At 51.1% G+C, this 18,516-nt stretch overlaps 1 protein-coding gene across 3 annotated transcripts; it reads left to right on the plus strand.

Annotated features, from left to right (window-relative positions):
- Positions 1-212: 212 nt before the first annotated feature.
- STX5 (syntaxin 5) lies at positions 213-17,973 on the plus strand. Of its 3 annotated transcripts, none has more exons than XM_046014377.1 (11): positions 213-368; positions 1,066-1,309; positions 2,730-2,800; positions 2,971-3,026; positions 3,143-3,213; positions 6,796-6,912; positions 6,998-7,054; positions 7,228-7,309; positions 7,779-7,885; positions 8,067-8,188; positions 17,215-17,973. In XM_046014377.1, the coding sequence occupies exons 2-11, from the start codon at positions 1,085-1,087 to the stop codon at positions 17,372-17,374; spliced, it is 1,068 nt and encodes a 355-aa protein (XP_045870333.1). In that variant the 5' UTR covers positions 213-368; positions 1,066-1,084; the 3' UTR covers positions 17,375-17,973. The 3 variants fall into 3 exon arrangements, with proteins under 3 accessions (XP_045870333.1, XP_045870335.1, XP_045870334.1); XM_046014379.1 differs by having other exon boundaries at positions 222-368; positions 1,218-1,309; XM_046014378.1 differs by having other exon boundaries at positions 223-368; positions 1,151-1,309.
- Positions 17,974-18,516: the final 543 nt, after the last annotated feature.

Below are 18,516 nucleotides of genomic sequence, written 5' to 3' on the forward strand. Positions count from 1 at the left end.
GTGCCTCCGCTGCCGGTTCCGGGCTCACAAGGCACGGGCTCCGCTGGGGCTGCGGGCTCTTTAAGGCTCCTCCCCTGGGGCTGGCCTTGCCTCCCGGGCCCTAGCTCTAGTTCCTCGGGGGCGGGGTCACGAACTGCCTAGCCAATGGGAGGGCGGAATCGCTCTGGCGTTGGGGGGGGCGTGTCTCTCGAGTCCCTGTGCTCCAAAAGGCGTGGCACCGCCGTCTCGTCACCGGGGGAGGGTTTACGTGTGGGTGACGTGGCGGCTTCCAGTCTGGTCGGATTTCGGCGGCTACAGAGCTTAGAGAGGAGGCGGTGACCACCCGGGAGACTGTGGCAGCGGTGGCGGCGGCAGGAGGCAGAGAGGAGGTAAGACTCGCTCTAGAAGGGGTCTAGCCGCCGTGTCCGCTCCGGGCAGCGGCTTTCCGGGGGCGGCGACGGGAGGGGGGAAGGGAACCTGGGGCGAGCGGGCCAGTCCTGCCGGCCCGGCTCGGGGTGAGGGAATACTTCGCCGTCCAATCAGGGAAGCCCCTGTTGAGAAAGACGTCGGCATTACCTAATCAGTGGCTGCGGTCCTCCAGAAGGCGGGACTTGGGCGGGGGTGGGACTTCCTGTTTCAAATAAACACCTAGAGATTTTTTTTCGCCCCCCTCCGCCCACCGAAGTGCGTCCCTCTCGGGAGGTCGGTCACCGTTTCTCCCTCAGGAGTCGAAGGGGTCCGCGGATACGAGAGGGCCCGGTTAGGGCCTGGGGCAGTTGCACAGGCCGGGCTGGCGCCTCGGTGCCACGGGACCTGCCTCTGGTCCTGTCCTGCTTCAAGGCCCCCGGCCCGCGCTCTGGCCGCCAGAGCCAAGTTGGTAGAGTGTGAGGAGCGGGACCAATTAGATCGGAGAGTGGGGACCTGTCCGCCGTGGGCCGGCCCCAGGATCTGCGGGTGGCTTTGGGCGCGAAAGTCCGTGCCAAGTGCAGAAGGGGCCCGAGGGTTTACTGGTGTGTGTGTGTTGGGGGCGGGGGATTTGTGGGGAAGGAGGCTGCCTGGGGAATGACACTCTCCCCTCCACAACAGTCCGAGGTTATGCGTCTCAATGATCCCGCGGAAACGCTACGGGTCTAAGAACACGGATCAGGGTGTCTACCTGGGTCTCTCAAAGACACAGGTCCTGTCCCCTGCAACTGCTGGCAGTAGCAGCAGCGACATCGCCCCTCTGCCCCCCCCAGTGGCCCTGGTCCCTCCCCCTCCCAACACCATGTCCTGCCGGGATCGGACCCAGGAGTTCCTGTCTGCCTGCAAGTCCCTGCAGAGCCGTCAGGTAAGGACCAGGAGTGGAAAAGGCAGCAGTGAGCCTTAGTGAAATCTGGGAGATGCTGTGCTCCGGCACTGTTGATAGACATAATTTGGGGGCGGGGGGTGGTGACCCGTTGCAGAACTGATCTGGTTTGGAGGAGCTGTAGGCTCTGCTCAGCAATAGAAAAGGGGTGGGTCAGCAAGGACTTAAAGTGTTCTGTGAGAAATTCCCCCAGAGGGTAGGGTTGCTAATCTTCGAAGGAATATCTCAGGATGAGAGATGGCTGCAGTATATTTGGAGTGGATAAGGAACACGTTCTAGAAAGAGCCTTTAGCTCAGAGACAGGGACTTTTGAGTTCTAGTTCCGGAATAGTCCTACCATAAGTTTGCTCTGTGGCCACAGGGAACTTAGTTTAGTCGGGTCTCGGATTTTTTGGCGGGGGTGGGTGGGGGGGAGGTGCAGGGCTTTTTTGTTTTTGATATAAAGTAGGCTCCATGTCCCATGTGGAGCCCAGTGTGCGGCTTGAACTCATGACCCTGAGATCAAGACCTGCTGCGATTGAGAGTCAGAGGTTTAGCGGCGCCTGGGTGGCTCAGTGGGTTAAGCCTCTGCCTTGGGCTCAGGTCATGATCTCAGGGTCCTGAGATTTTTTTAAGATTTTATTTATTTGACAGAGAGCGCCCGAGCTAGCAAGCACAGGCAGGGGGAGGCAGAGGGACAGAGGCAGAAAGAGATGCAGACTCCCTGCTGAGTAGGAAGCTGGATGTGGGGCTCAATCCCAGGACCCTGAGATCATGACCCGAGCTGAAGGCAGACACTCAACCGACTGAGCCACCCAGGCACCCCGAAAACAGTTTTTTTGATAAGTAGTTTTTACCAAAATTACTTTGGAATGCTTTTTTACAAATTAGATTCCCTTGTTTCAGTCCACACATCCTGAATCAAAGTGGGACCTGAGTGACTGTAATTTTAAATATTTTTACTGCTCAGGTCTTAACAACTGCTTTTCTGTATGATCTCCAAGAGCTTTCCAGTTATCCTCTTTGATTTCCTGGTTGGAGGGCTAAAATGGTAATCGTGCCTATCATTTACTTAGTGCTTACAATGTCTGAGGCATCTAACTAAAATACTTTATGGCCCTTATGCTGTTTAATTTTAGCAGCAACAATAGGAGGTGTGTGGATTGTCTTCTTTTTAAGCAAGAGAAGACAGATTCAGAATGGTTTTAAGTCACTTGCCTCAAACCCCAGCTAATAAGGGGTGGAGTCAAGATTTGAACCTGGGTAGACCCAGGTTCAGATCTGAGCTCTAAATGACCGCTACTGATAAAATTGGACCGTCCGGTGGAGGTCCTAGGGAGAATGTAGCTGATACCTAAGAAGCAGTGAAAGCTGGAAATGGGGAGGGGGAACTAAAGTGTCACGCCTTGATGTTGTATTTCAGAATGGAATCCAGACAAACAAGCCGGCTCTGCGTGCTGTCCGGCAGCGTAGTGAATTTACCCTCATGGCCAAGTAAGTTGAGAGAAATTACCTGGTGGGGTGCTGCAGGGTCTGGGAGCAGTAGGCTTGCCTCAGGGGGCGTTGGCTGTGAGGGAGGGCCGCATCAGTTTTGCTGGAGCTAATGTGGGAATAGGCCCTGTCCTGCCCTTTCCCGTGGTGCCCTCACTAATGCTCGTTTCCAGGCGCATTGGGAAAGACCTCAGCAACACATTTGCCAAGCTGGAGAAGCTGACAATCTGTGAGTGTTCTTGGGGTCTTTCAGAGATGGGGCAGTGAACCAGAGAGGGATGAGGAACCATACTCCCTGAGCCTTGTCTTTGACCTCCCCCGTCGTGGCCTCCTTTGTCTCTGCAGTGGCAAAGCGCAAGTCCCTCTTCGATGATAAAGCAGTGGAAATCGAGGAGCTGACTTACATCATCAAACAGGTGAGCTGCTGGTCCTCAGGATCCTGCATTCCCGTCAGATCACGCTATGAGTCGCCGTTATCACGGAGGTCCAGAGCGAGTTTCTAGAGCCAGCCCCAGACATCCTGCTCGTGTGTTGAGGCTGTGGACACTTGGCCATCAGCTGTGTACAAAGCACACTACAAAAGCTTGAGGCAAGATTTCTGCCTTCAGAGCTTATTGTCTCCAAAAGGTATCCAGTCCCACAAACTCAGACTTACAGTGAGGAGAAGGCAAGGGGTCTAGACCTTACAAAAAGATGAATGAGGGGCGCCTGGGTGGCTCAGTGGGTTAAAGCCTCTGCCTTCGGCTCAGGTCATGATCCCAGAGTCCTGGGATCGAGCCCCGCATCGGGCTCTCTGCTCAGCGGGGAACCTGCTTCCTCCTCTCTCTCTCTCTCTGCCTGCCTCTCTGCCTACTTGTGATCTCTGTCTCTCAAATAAAAAAAATAAATAAAATTTTAAAAAAAATCTTTAAGAAAAAAAAAAAGATGAATGAGACAGTCTGGGAGGACAGAGGTCAGAGGGAGTGAAGTCTGAACTGGTTTCAAGACTTGCCTACAGGCGGTGGAAGAACATTCCAACAGAAGAAACAGTGTGTGCAGTGGCCCAGCTTTTAACAGCTTATAACAGAAGTCTTTGATGAGATGTTACCTGCTCAGGGAGGCCTACCCTGAGCGTGCTGTTTAGTACATCAGTGCTCGCAACTGTGATCTCCCTTACCTTGCTCTGTTTCTCTGGTTATAGCACGGGATACTTTCTAACATTCTCTGTCATTGACTGACTTAATCTTTATTGGTTTTGTTCCCTCCCATCTACCTCAACCCCCAACCCCAAACAAAGAAAAGAATTGTAAGTGCCACAAGAACAGAGATTTTTTTTTTTGATTCCTGCTTGTTCACAGATGTATCCCAAGTGGCTGTAATAGTGTCTGGTGTAGAGGAGGTACTCACTGTTTGTTGACTGGATGGCTGGTCAGCAGCAGATGAGGCTGCGAGGGTAGATCGGTGGCTGGTTGGGAAGCTCATTGTGGGCCTGGGTAAGGAGCGTGGAATCACTGACTGCCAGAGGCTACAAGGACGATAAGAATCTGGAGTCTAAGTCTGGAAGACCCCCAAGATAGCAGAATCTGTACAGTTGTGATTCCTTCCTCTCCCGGCACGATGTCATGAGCATGAAACTTGAAGTTGAATGACCATAAGGGGGGAAAAAGTCCACCCTGGAGCATGGATGGGCAGAGAGGCTGGGGAGGAGGTTCTGCTGCTGTCCAGGGGCAGCTGTGTTCAGGAGGTACCATGTGGGGTGGAAGAGAGAGGATGCTATAAACTACTGGGGCGCTCTTGCGTAGGCTTTGAAGAACCACTGCCTGGATTCAGACAGACGAGTGCAAATCCCAAGTCCACTGACTAAGGTGTAACGTTGGGTAAGCCATCTAACTACTCTGAGCTTCGGTTCCCTTACGATGGTCACAGCACCTACCTCGGAGGGTGGTTGCGGGAATTCAGTTGTTTATTTTTGGAGTCACATTATTGGGTGACCTATAGCTGCCTGGTTCCGGGGGATTCAGCAGTGAGCGGGACAGGTGCGGTACCTGCCCTGGAGGGTTTCCTTCTTCTCTCCCTCCTTTCCTTATTTTATTTATTTATTTATATGAGAGAGGGGGAGAGAAGGGAGAGGGAGAGACACTAGGCAAGTAGATAGAAAAAACAATTTCAGGGTGGTGAATCCTATTAAAGAAATGATTGAGTTCCTCAGGCTGGGGGCTTAGTAGGTGGGGGTGATCTAGGATGGCCCATGAGAAGGGGCATTAAGACCCAAATGGTGAAGAAAAAGCATCATCCAAAGATCTGGTGGGAGCACTTTTCAGAAAGTGGGAGCAGCAAAGGGAAAGGCCCTGAAGGGTGGGTCACCTAAGTGCACCTGATGAACGCGAAGGGCAGTGTGGTTGCAGCGTAACAAGTGAGAAGGAGACCGGGAGGGGATGAGGTCAGGGAAATGGGCAGGGCCAGACCCTGTGAAGTCTGCGTCCACCAGGGAAGGAATTTGGCTTGTGTTCTAAATTTTAGTGGAAAACTCTGGGAAGATTTTAAGCAGGGCGGTGATGTGCTCCGTTTCTGGTTCCAAAGCTCACTCTGGATCGCTGTGTCGAGGGTGAATGGTCGGGGGCAGGCTGCAAGAGGAAAGTCACTTAGGAGGCTCTTGGCGAATGTTGAGAGAAGGTGACGATACGGTCCAGAGCAGGTTTCGTAGGGAAGGAGGTGAGCAGCCCGATTCGGAGCGTCTGTTGGAATCGGCCGGGTTCTCTGTGGGGTCCTGCTAGGCTCCGTATGGATTAAGGGGAAAGAGGGGGCTTGAGGATGGCTCTCCTGCGTCTGGTCTGAGCAGCTGGTGACTGGTGGTGCCATTTACCAAAAGGGAAAAGTAGGGAGGAGGGGGAACAGCTTTTGGCGGGGAGTTAGGAGTTGTCTTCTGTGGTAAGTATAAGGGCAAAGAAAGTCGCAAGCTGCCCAGCGCGCTGTGTGGCACAGGGACACAGGCGCTCAGTGCCCGGTAAGTGACCCGGAGATGGTGGTTGTGTTGTGGCAGAGAGATGGGTTTAGGAGGCATGAGTATGTGACTTAGAAACTTCTAGCTTGGGCGCCTACGTGGGAAGCGGTACCGTTTTTCTGAGCTGGAACTCTGGGGGAGGAGATTTTATGGGGAGAAGCCGTGGAGTGCGGTTTTGGACGTGGGGCTGTAAGGAGGTTGCGTCAGCTCCAAAGGGCCAGACTAGTCAGCTGTGGATATCGTCCACGGCTCTCGAGTGCGTGTGGCTGGAATGCTAACTGGGGGGACTGTTAGAGAAATTCTAGAAGTTGCCTAATCTAGTTTGTCTTCAGTGTGTTCCTTGAACTCACTATTCTTGACCTCTTCTCCCCCTCCCCCTCATCCCCTGGGCAAACTTTCTCTGCCACTCCCCAGCCATCTCCTTAGTCTCTCTTGGCTTCCATGGCCCTTGGCAAGCCGGACTGGGGAGCGGAGGATGCCTTGGTCTGGTGCAGAAAGCCGGGCTGTGCTGCTTTACCTCATCCTGTGTGACCTTGGACAAGTCACAGCTTTTACTCTTTCGCTATAATGACCTTTGAAAGGAGTTCTGTGTATAAGAGGCGTTTTGTTGATGCTTCCGGGAAGCCCGGAGACTTTGACTCTTCCCTTTTCCTGACTGCCGTACAGTGCTCTGCTGGCCAGCATGCACTGGGTGTGAGATCATGGCCTTCGAAGTAGTTCTCTGGTCACGTGTCTGGCCTCGCAGGTGGAGTTGAGCCAGAGGGTGAAGGGGGGTAAAGTCAGTTATTTAGAAATGGATGAGACCAGATTTTGCATCTTCTGGCTGTACTCCGCAGGGACTGAGCTGGAGCAAAGTCCAGAGCTTGGACTATCCCAGAAGGCCTTTCTGGTCTGACTTTGAAATACCCTCACCATCGTTCGTAACTTCCACCCTGTCGTCCTTGCTGGAGCTGTCCATGTGGGAGAGACGTTGGCTGAGGAGCCCTTTGTTAACAGTGTTTCTGTTGGCTCTCCGTAGGACATCAATAGCCTCAACAAACAAATTGCCCAGCTTCAGGACTTCGTGAGGGCCAAGGGCAGCCAGAGCGGCCGGCACCTGCAAACCCATTCCAACACCATCGTGGTCTCCCTGCAGGTGGGACCTGGAGTCAGTGGAGGGGGAGGCAGAAGGGAGAAAGGGACTGTCTTCTTCGGCCAACCCTCTTCTCCTTTTGTTCTAGTCAAAACTGGCCTCGATGTCCAATGACTTCAAATCAGTTTTAGAAGTGAGGACAGAGGTAAGAAGAATCTGTGTAGGAGGGATAGGAATCGGGGTAAGGGCCCAGCGGGAGATGGGGAAGGAACAAGTGGAGGGGTGAGGGTCACAGTGTCATAGGCCGACAGGAGGGTCTCTCTAACATGCCTGCTTCCCAGAGGCCTCGGGACCTTTGCATTTCTTCCCCAACCCCAGAACCTGAAGCAGCAGAGGAATCGGCGGGAACAGTTCTCCCGGGCGCCTGTGTCAGCCCTGCCCTTGGCCCCCAACCACCTGGGTAAGTCACCGGCAATGCAGGGAGCCCTGAGGGGTAAGACTCAGTTACTGTGTCTGTGATGGCGTCCTCTAACCCTGCCAGGGCAGGGCATGCGTAGGAGAATGGACAGGCATCCTTGAGATGCCAAGATTTCTCTCTCAGAGGTCAAACCCCACAGCTGGCTTTCTTGATCCACACTTAGTCTTGCACCTTCTCACTGTCGGGGCTGAATTCAGTCCTGTGCCCTAGAATGACTCTAACATTTTTATGATTCGTTCGCATTCTCTTATTTAATTTTCACCACCACCTCAGAGAAAGCCACTATTATTATGCGTCATTTAAAGGGGAGGAGACTGAGGCCCAGCGAGATGAAAGGACTTGTGCAGGGTCACAAGGCTAGGAAGTGCCCGCGCTGGGATTCAAACCCAGAGCATGTGGGCTTTGAACCTGCTTTCAGGCACTACGAAGTGCCTTTTCTTTCTTTCCCCAGGGGGCAGTGCTGTGGTTTTGGGGGCAGAGTCTCGTGCCTCCGGGGATGTGGCCATTGACATGACGGACTCTCGGACCAGCCGGCAGCTGCAGCTCATTGATGAGCAGGTACCTGGGCTCGGGACTGGGGAGGAGATGCTTGTCTGTCCTCCCCCGCGGGCCGCGGGCCGCTAGCAAATGTCTGAAATGCGCATTGAGTCGAGTGGCCACGCTGGGAAGGGGTCCCAAAGAAGCAGGCCCTCCGCTGAGGAAGCTCCTAGAGTTCACGGGCGCCGTCTCTCCCCTGAAGGATTCCTACATCCAGAGCCGGGCAGACACCATGCAGAACATCGAGTCCACAATTGTCGAGCTGGGCTCCATCTTCCAGCAGTTGGCACACATGGTTAAGGAGCAGGAGGAAACCATTCAGAGGTGAGACTCCCTTTCCCCCTGGCCAGAAGAGCCTTCTGTTCCTGTGCGCTGACATCCTAAAGGTCCCCAGGGACAGCTTGCTGCCCTTCGAAAGAGTAGAGGGAATCCCGCCTACCCACAGGCTTCCTTCAGCAAGTGTTCACGGAGTGCCTGTTTCTTGTCGGGTGCTGTTCTAGGTGCTGGGGATACGCCGATGAGTAGAACCGAGACATCGCTATAGCGTAGGGTAAGAGTCAGGAGGGTGGGTGAGCACAGCTGTTAGAAAGAGTTGACAAGAAATTTTCAGGTAGTGATAAGATATACGTGGAGAATTTTTTTTTTTTAAAGATTTTATTTATTTATTTAACAGAGAGAGGGAGAGAGAGATCACAAGTAGGCAGAGCAGCAGGCAGAGAGGAAGGGAAACAGGCCCCCTGCTGAGCAGAGAGCCCGACGTGGGGCTCAATCCCAGGACCCTGATACCACGACCTGAGCCGAAGGCAGAGGCTTAACCCACTGAGCCACCCAGGCGCCCCTACGTGGAGAATTATGGCGGGATGACGTGTTAAGAAAGGGATCATGGGGCGCCTGGGTGGCTCAGTCCGTTAAGCGGCTGCCTTTGGCTCGGGTGGTCCTGGGATCGAGCCCAGCATCAGGCTCCCTGCTCGGCGGAGAGCCTGCTTCTCCCTCTGTCTGCCGCTCTGCCTATTTGTGCTTTCTTTCCATCTCTCTGTCAAATAAGTAAATAAAATCTTTAAAAAAAAAAAAGGGATCCATTCTATCAATGGACTCCTACACTTCTGTGTTTTGGCTATTGTAGATAATGCTGCAGCGAACATCAGGGTGCATATTATCTTTCTGAGTTAGTGTTTTCTTTTCCTTTGGATAAATGCCCAGAAATGGAATTACTGGATCATGTGGTAGCTATATTTTTAATTTTTTGAGGAACCTCCATACTGTTTCCCAGAGTTGCTGTATCAGTTTGCATTCCCACTAACAGTGCACAAAGGTTCCTTCTCTCCACATCCTCGCCAGCACCTATATACATACATATATATATATATATTTTTGGCTATTTGTTTGTTTTGTTTTTTAAGATACTATTTATTTATTTGACAGAGATCACAAGTAGGCAGACATGCAGGCAGAGAGAGAGAGAGAGAGAGAGAGGGAAGGAGGCTCCCTGCTGAGCAGAGAGCCCAACGTGCGGTTTTCCATCCCAGGACCCTGAGATCACAACCCGAGCCAAAGGCAGAGACTTAACCCACTGAACCACCCAGGTACCCCTGTTTTGTTTTGTTTTAAGATTTTTATTTATTTGACAGATCACAAATAGGCAGAGAGGCAGGCAGAGAGAGAGAGAGAGGGATCGATGTGGGGCTCGATCCCAGGACCCTGAGATTATGACCTGAGCCGAAGACAGAGGCTTAACCCACTGAGCCACCCAGGCGCCCCTGTTTTGTTTTTAATGCTAGCCGTTCGGACAGGTATGAGGTGACTATCTCATTGTGGTTCGGATTTGTATTTCCCTGATGATGAGTGGTGTTGAGCATCTTCTCATGTGCTTCTTGGCCATTTGGATGTCTTCTTTGGAGAAATGTCTATTCAGACTTTCTGCCCAATTCTTTTTTTTAAGATTTTATTTATTTGACAGAGAGATCACAAGTAGGCAGAGAGGCAGGCAGAGAGAGTAGGGGAAGCAGGCTTCCTGCTGAGCAGAAAGCCTGATGTGGAGCTTGATCCCAGGATCCTGAGACCATGACCCGAACCAAAGGCGCCCCCTTCTGCCCATTTTTTAATTAGATTGTTGGTTTGTCTGTCTGTTTGCTGTTGGGTTATATGCAGTCTTTATATATTTTGGATGTTTGGCCCATATCAGATAAATGATTTGCAAACTTTTCTCCTGTTCAGTAGGAAAGAACTTTGTTGATAGTTTCTTCTCCTTGCCAAAGCTTTTTAGTTTGATGTACTCGCATTTGTTATTTTTGCTTTTGTGGCCCTTGCCTGTGGAGCCGAGTCCAAAAATATTGCTAAGTGATGTCAAGGAACCTGCCACCTGTGTTCTCATCTAGAACTTTTATGATTTCAGGTCTTGCATTCAAGTTTTTCATCCATTGTGAGTTAATTTTTGCATGTGGTGAAAGAAGGCGGTCCAGGGTCACTCTCCACATGTACCTGTCCAGTCCCCCCACACATTTGTTGTTGAGACTGTCTTCCCCGTTTATATTCTTGCCTCTCTGATTAATTGATCACATACGCATGGATTTATGTCTGGGCGCTCTCTCCTGTTGCACTGATCTATGTGTCTGTATTTGCGCCTGTACCAGGCTATCCTGGTGACTCTAGTTTTGTGGTATAGGTTGAAATCAGGACGTGTGATGCCTCCAGCTGTGTTCTTTCTCAAGATTGCTTTGGCTACTCAGGGTCTTCTGTGATTCCATAAAAATAGTGTACTTTTGGGGGTGCCTGGGTGGCTCAGTGGGTTAAAGCCTCTGCCTTCGGCTCAGGTCATGATCTCAGGGTCCTGGGATCGAGCCCCACATCGGGCTCTCTGCTCAGCAGGGAGCCTGCTTCCTCTCTCTCTCTGTCTGCCTCTCTGCCTACTTGTGATCTCTCTCTCTGTCAAATAAATAAATTAAAAAAAATAGTGTACTTTTTAATAAGGTTGGATTTAGGCTTACCATTTTACTATTTGCTTTCTCTTTCTTTTTTTCCTGGTTTTTTTTTTCCCCCTTTGTTCCTTCTTCTCTATCGTCTTTTGAACAATGGAAAATTTTTTCAAAATTCCACCAAAAATTTTTTGTTGGTATTTTAGCTAAACGTCATTGTCTTTTTTTTTTTTTTTTTTTAAGTGGCTGACCTAGGGATTACAGCATGTATCATTAGCTCTCACAGCCTTCTTCAGACAAAATGTGAGAACTTTAGGGGTGCCTGGGTGGCTCAGTCAGTTAGACGTCCAACTCTTCTTTTCAGATCAAGTCATAATGTCAGAGTTGTGAGACTGAGCCCTTTGTCAGGCTCCGTGCTGAGTGTGGAGCCTGCTTGAGGTTCTCTCTCTCCCCCTCTCTTTGCCCCTCTCTCTGCTTGTGCGCATGTGCGCTCTCTCTCTAAAAAAAATTTGGGGCACCTGGGTGGCTCAGTTGTTAAGCGTCTGCCTTCAGCTCAGGTCATGATCCCAGGGTCCCCATCCAGCTCCCTCCTCAGCAGAGAATCCTCTTCACCCTCCCCCTCTGATGCTCCCCCTACTTGTGTACGTGCTCTCTCTCTCTAATAAATAAAATCTTTTAAAAAAAAACACTTTATTTGTCAGAGAGAGAGAGCGCGAGCGCACAAGCAGGGGGAGCAGCAGGCAGAGCAAGCAGAGGGAGAAGCAGGCTCCCCGCTGAGCAAGGGACCCAACTTGGGATTTGATCCCAGGACCCTGGGATCATGACCTGAGCCAAAGGCAAACACTTAACAACTAAGCCACCCAGGCACCCCGCCCACCCCCGCCCGCTCTTATTTTTTTAGGTAGGCTCTGTGCATAAAATAGGGCCTGAACTCACAACCCCTAGATCAAGAGTCCCACATTCTACTCACTGAGCCACCCAGGTGCCCCCAACTTCATTCTTTTTTTTTTTTTTTTAAAGATTTTATTTATTCATTTGACAGAGAGAGAGATCACAAGTAGGCAGAGAGGCAGGCAGAGAGAGAGGAGGAAGCAGGCTCCCTGCGGAGCAGAGAGCCTGATGCGGGGCTCGATCCCAGGACCCTACCCTGAGATCATGACATGAGCTGAAGGCAGCGGCTCAATCCACTGAGCCACCCAGGCGCCCCCCTCGTTCTTTTTTTTTTTTTTTAAGAATTTTGTATTAATTTTTTTTAAAGATTTTATTTATTTATTTGACAGAGATCACAAGTAGGCAGAGAGGCAGGCAGAGAGAGAGGAGGAAGCAGGCTCTCCGTGGAACAGAGAGCCTGATGTGGGGCTTGATCCCAGGACCCTAAGATCATGACCTGAGCCAAAGGCAGAGGCTTTAACCCACTGAGCCACCCAGGCACCCCTGTATTAATTTATTTGACAGAGAAATCACAAGTCGGCAGAGCAGCAGGAAGAGAGAGAGAGGGAAGCAGGTTCCCCACTGAGCAGAGAGCACGATGCGGGGCTCGATCCCAGGACCCTAAGACCATGACCTGGGCTGAAGGCAGAGGCTTAACCCACTGAGCCAACCAGGCACCCCCCCACCTTCATTCCTGAAGGATGTTTTCCCTGGATAAAGAATTCTGGGTTTTCAGGTTCACCCTTCAGGCACTTCTGCTGTATCACTCTAATGAGCTTTGGTCTTTCTTGTTCTTAATGAGAAGGTGGTGATAACTTCAGCTATGTATATAATGTGTTTTTCTCTGGCTGCTTTTCAGGTTTTTTTGTATGTTTGTTTTTTTGTTTGTGTGTTTGCTTTGTCTTTGGTTTTCAGCAGTTGACTATTATGTCTCCTGATGTCATTTTCTTAGAACTTCCCTTTCTCGGGATTCTCTTGAGTTTCTCACATCTGTACATCTACATCTCTCACGAAGTTTAGGAAACGTTTGGCCGTTATTTACCCAGACTGTGCCCGATTCCTCAGACTGGTTCAGTGTTCTCCGTTCAGTAGGAGGGAGTGCTAGTAGCCGGGGAGGGGGCAGGGCGCGCAGATGTGGGGGGGGGAGGAATCCACATGGCCGCGTGTTCCTGCCCACTTGCTCTTAGGCCTTTCCGCAGTGGCAACGTCCAATCTTGGTTGATGTTATTTCCCACAGCGCCTAGCAGAGTGCTCTCACCCTGGGTTATTGGCGTGTGAGACTGGGCGGGGGGTACCCAGTAGAGCCGGTTAAGCAGCCTCACCTATTTAATTGGGCAAGGTAGAGAAAATGGGCCCCTGGCCTCACACCTGGAGGTTCTAATTCCACAGATGGGGACTGGACCTCCAAGAATTTCCTTTTTTTTTTTTTTTAATTTATTTATTTGACAGAGAGAGATCACAAGTAGGCAGAGAGGCCGACGGGGGCGGGGGGGGGCGGGGGGAAGCAGGCTCCCTGCTGAGCAGAGAGCTTGACATGGGGTTCAATCCTAGGACCCTGAGATCACGACCTGAGCTGAAGGCAGAGGCTTAATCCACTGAGCCACCCAGGCGCCCCCAGGAATTTCCATTTTATATAAGCTCATGGGGGGTTCTCATGAACTTGCAGTTTGACAACTGCTACTTAAAGGATGTTTGTTTGTTTATTTATTCATCAACTATAGTACCAGCCGTTTATAAGGTGCTATGAGTCTAGCCATCATGGTCCTAGAATCGAGAGACTTCAAAAAACTGATTCTTCCCTGGTTCAGCTGAGACCTAGGGAACTCCTTACTGGGTTCGTTTCATAAACACCATAGCTCTCAGGCTGTGATGTACTTTGTATATTAGAATATTGTTATAGATTCTGTGAAATGGAATCATAAAAGATACTTGGGTTCGGGATGCCTGGGTAGTTTAGTCGGTTGGGCATCTGCCTTCAGCTTGGATCATCATCCCGGGATCCTGGGATCGAGTCTCGCATGGGGCTTCTTGCTCAACAGGGAGCCTGCTTCTCCCTCTGCCTGCCGCTCCCCCTGCTTGTGCTCTCTCTCTCCCTCCCTGATGGATAAATTAGTAAAATCTTTAAAAAAAAAAAAAAAAGTTATTTGGGTTCTTTCTCCATCGTTTATGTGTTTTATTTTTTTTTAAAGATTTTATTTATTTGACAGAGAGAGAGAGATCACAAGTAGAGAGGCAGGCAGAGAGAGAGGGGAAAGCAGGCTCCCTGCTGAGTGGAGAACGCGATGTGGGGCTCAATCCCAGGACCCTGAGATCATGACCTGAGCCAAAGGCAGTGGCTTAACCCACTGAGCCACCCAGGTGCCTCCGTTTATATGTTTTAAATAGTTAACATTAGGGGCACCTGAGTGGCTCAGTCAGTTAAGCGTCTGCCTTCAGTTCAGGTCATGACCTCAGGGTCTTGGGATCAAGCCCCGCATCAGGCTCCGTACTCAGCTGGTGCGTCTGCTTCTCCTCCTTCCTCTCCCTCTGTGATCTGTCTCATTCTCGATTGCTCTCAAATAAATAAATAAAATCTTTAAAAAAAAATAACTAACATTCTCTGCATTGACATGCAACCTTACATTCTGGTCTTCCTTGAAAGAGTCTTTCAGTGTTAGTGTTCATTTGTTTATTGGTTCAGCAAACATCTGGTGCTGCTCTGAGCTAGTCCTGCTGGGTCTGGGGATAGGAAGGTGAAAGACCGTTCGTTCCGGTCCTTGCGGCGCTCACGTCTAGTAGGAGAGACATGCACTGACAGTTACACTGCGGTATGGTAAGGGCAGGAAGAGAAGGAGGTAAGGGAACTCAGGCCAGGTACCTCTCCTAGAAATAAAAGATAGCAAACTAAGTCCTGAGGAGGAAGGCCAGCCAGAGGAAAGGCAAGGCCATTCCAGAACAGCTCAGAAACGAAAAAGGGCTTGGGTGGCGTCCAGGAATGCAGACTTAGTGCACAGGGCAGGCAGGCAGGCGGAGTGGGAAGGGAGGAAGCTGGAGAGGCAGGGCCAGATCACAAAGGACCTGTGTGCCACATTCTCAGGGAAAGAACTCAGGGAGAAGTAGATGGATGCTGGGGGAGGGGATCGAGCTTTGTTCTGGACATGCTGACTGTCAGACTCCCTGGGCCCTCCAAGTGGCATTTGCTGTGCGGCCTGAGGCTCAGCAGAGAGGGCTGGGCTAGAGATAAGGACTTGGGGGAGTCAGTGGCCTCCTGGTGAAACCGAGGACATCGACGAGACTACCCCGAGACAGGGGGTAAAGCGAGTAAAAGGACAGGACAGATCCCCGTGGCTGCAGGAGTATTGGGAGAAGGGGGAAGGATTTGTCCAGCAGGCTGAGGAAGATGACTAAGGAAGATGACAAAGGAAAGCAGAGAGAAATGTGTCCTTAGAAGCTGAGGTGGTGGGGATTTTAGGAAGAAAGAAGTGGATATTTCTCGGTGCCCCTGAAAAAGGAGGTGTGAGGTGAGGCTCCAGGGTGTTCAGGGGGCTACAGGACTGGGATTGATTGGATCAGCGCAGCAACTTCTGTTGGATGGCTCCGAAGCAGTTTTACAGGGATTGAAACACAAAAGGGAAATATCAAAAGAGAAAAATTGTAGGCAACTGTATGTACAAGAAATGGAGATTTTGAAAGGATGAAATTTTTTTTATTGTATTTATTTTTTTAAGATTTTGAGAGAGAGAGAGAATGTGCTCGTGCGTGCACATGAGTCAGGTGAGTGACAGAGGGAGAGGGAAAAGCAGGCTCCCCACTGAGCAGGGAGCCCAATGCCGGGCTCGAGCCCAGGATCCGGAGATCATGACCTGAGCGGAAGGCAGATGCTTGACTGACTGAGCCACCCAAGGAGGAAACTTTTTTTTTTTTTTAAAGATTTTATTTATTCATTTGACAGAGAGAAATCACAAGAGAGGCAGGCAGAGAGAGAGGAAGGGAAGCAGGCTCTCCACTGAGCAGAGAGCCCGATGTGGGACTCGATCCCAGGACCCCGAGATCATGACCCGAGCCGAAGGCAGCGGCTTAACCCACTGAGCCACCCAGGCGCCCAAGGATGAAACTTTTAAAATAGACATTCTTCTGTTTGCTTCCTGCATGCCAGTGGATCCAGATTTGAACACTCTCTTTATAAACCACTGATTTAGTCCAAAGGTCTTCAATATGTAGATTCCTGGGCCCCATCCTAAACTTTGAATCATCCTAAACTTGAACCTGAGACATGAGAATTTGCATTTTGGGGATGCTCAACTTTTCTACTAGTTAGAAATCCTGTAAGTTACAAATTGGGGTGCAACAGGAAACAACGGAGTAACAGGTCAGCAGTTTTCATACCTCAGAAAAAATAAGAATCACATGTTGAGTCAGAAGCTCAACGGACTGAATCACCCAGGTGCCCTCAGAGAGGCATGGTCTGACCGAGCCAGCCAGGCACCCTTGGGCTCCTACGTTTGGACAGAGAGTAGTTCACAGGCCCCATGACTACCTTCTGAGGACCTGGGGCTTGCAGCTGCCCGCCCAGGCTTTCCTTTCCTGTTCCAACTGGATTATCAGGCTCCAGCTTTTCTGTCCTCACAGCTCACCACAGTCTCTGCTCCCGGGGCCTCCCTTTGCAAAAGCCGTGGTTTATATTGGCTTCTCAGGATTGTTGCTTATGCCGGGTGGCCAAGAAATGTTTTGTTTTCCTCAGGCGCCTCTCAAGACGTTCCTGGGAGAGACATGTTCTCCTAAGAGTAGGGCTTTCCCTATCTCCTGACTTCCTTTCCATATCATTAAGTTTTTCTTCTGTCTCACTCAGAACCAGGATTTCCTGACTACAGTGGTCTGTGAGCATTTTCTCGCATATTACAGATGCAGTATTACTTATTAGACAAAAAAATAAACACTGACATCTGGGGGGGGCTTTTAGTGTGGGCTGGGCACTTTGTTAACCATTTAAGGCCGACAACTACCGGAGATGCGGCGTTGGGGTTATCCTCATTTTCCCTCCTTTGCAGTGGAAGGAAATGAGTCTGAGGATTAAATGACCGGCTCAGGGGGCACCTGGGTGGCTCTGGGTTAAAGCCTCTGCCTTTGGCTCAGGTCATGATCCTGGGGTCCTGGGATCGAGCCCCACATCGGGCTCTCTGCTCTGTGGGGAGCCTGCTTCCTCCTTTCTCTGTCTGCCTCTCTGCCTACTTCTGATCTCTGTCAAATTAATAAATAAAATCTTTAAAAAAAAAAAAATGACCGGCTCAGAATCACAAGCTAATAAGTGGCAGAGCTGATCTTCACACCAGAGCCAAGACTCATCCCCATTACCCTTCCAGAGCTTTTTCTATATAAGCATATATACACAAAAGTGGGATTGTCCTGTATGTAAATATTTTCCACTCCCACATTCTCGCGACCATCTTTCCATGTTGGTAAGTCTACTTCAACAGCAGTCTTTTTAATCCAATGTTCTTCTGTTTCCTCTTCTTTCCGCCCTACCCCCAGGATCGATGAGAATGTGCTGGGAGCCCAGCTGGATGTTGAGGCCGCCCATTCAGAGATCCTCAAGTACTTCCAGTCGGTCACCTCGAACCGGTGGCTCATGGTCAAAATCTTCCTTATCCTCATTGTCTTCTTCATCATCTTTGTGGTCTTCCTTGCCTGAACCTTCTCCACTCTGAGGCACTCCATGGGGGTTTGGAACCCCTTTGGGAGGGCAGGTGGCCAGTACTGCCACTGAGCCTTGTGCAGGGTGCTTGGGAGAAAGGCCCTGTTTCCCTGGAACTGCTGAGAATGGCCACTGTCCCGCCCCCTGCCCCTTTGCCTCTGGCCACCCTGTCCTCCCCTCACCACCCTCAGGCCCTCAAGACACACACAGTTCTGGATTTGTACTCTGCTGTGAAGTGGCTGGAAGGGAGCAAAGGCCAACTGGGGGGCCGGTCGGGGAGGTTGTCTCCACTAGGTAGGAGATTTTTAGAAACTCCCCAGCCTCTTCCAAAGGAAACTTGGGCAGCAAGGGGAGATGATGGCCTTCCCCACCTTCCTGAGAGGGAGGAGAGGAAGTGAAGCTGCCCCCCGGGACCAACTTTCCCATCTGGGTTAGAATTTGACCTCTTTCTTCTTCCTCTCTCCACCACGTGAGGCAGGGGGCCCTGAGCCCCTCAGCTGCCTACACAACCCCAACTTGGGCTGCTGGTGACTCAATCTGCCAAACGCGCTGCAGCCCATTTTCTCCCAATTACATCAAGACTGTCAGCCTCTCTAGCCATGTCGTCATTTCTGGGTGGGAGCGTCGAAGGGCCTTCGCAGCCAGTGGAGCGAGCGCACTGCCTGGTGCCACAACTGAAAGGCTGGGCTGATGGCACTGAGGGCCAAGCTGTGGGCCCCATGCACACAGCTGCCTCCGGGCAGGGAACACCCAGGTGCAGCAGCATTTCATGAGCCTGGAAACTTCCCTCCAGAGGGGGAAGCACAACCCCAGAATGGGGCCCTGATTGATGGCAACTTTCAGGATCATCTCCAGCATATCTGTGCCTGTTTCTGCTGCGTGCTCCAGCCAGCTGGCCCCCGTTTTTCCTTGAGCTGGATGACACAGAAGCTCTGCCTGCTGTCGGGAGTAAAAGGTGAAGAACTTGTTCCCAGCTCCAGCCGAGGCTCTTGGTCCCCTCCAAGCCCCTCACCAAATCCAGGCCAGTCACAGGAGAGTGGAGGAGAAACCTGCCCAGAATAATCCCCTCCTGCCCCGCAGGGCCAGTTAATACACTCCGTGGCCAGCAGCCACCGCCACATCATTCTGAGGTTCCTGGG

The sequence above is a fragment of the Meles meles genome, chromosome 8 (genome assembly GCF_922984935.1).
Source record: "Meles meles chromosome 8, mMelMel3.1 paternal haplotype, whole genome shotgun sequence".
Classification (NCBI taxonomy): domain Eukaryota; kingdom Metazoa; phylum Chordata; class Mammalia; order Carnivora; family Mustelidae; genus Meles; species Meles meles.

Excerpts from the sequence above, each read along its gene's own strand:
- STX5 (XM_046014377.1), top strand. The coding sequence starts at position 1,085 with ATGATCCCGCGGAAACGCTACGGGTCTAAGAACACGGATCAGGGTGTC. Across the intron at positions 3,027-3,142 it reads GCTGGAGAAGCTGACAATCT|TGGCAAAGCGCAAGTCCCTC; the intron begins GTGAGTGTTCTT and ends TTGTCTCTGCAG. Across the intron at positions 7,886-8,066 it reads TGCAGCTCATTGATGAGCAG|GATTCCTACATCCAGAGCCG; the intron begins GTACCTGGGCTC and ends TCTCCCCTGAAG.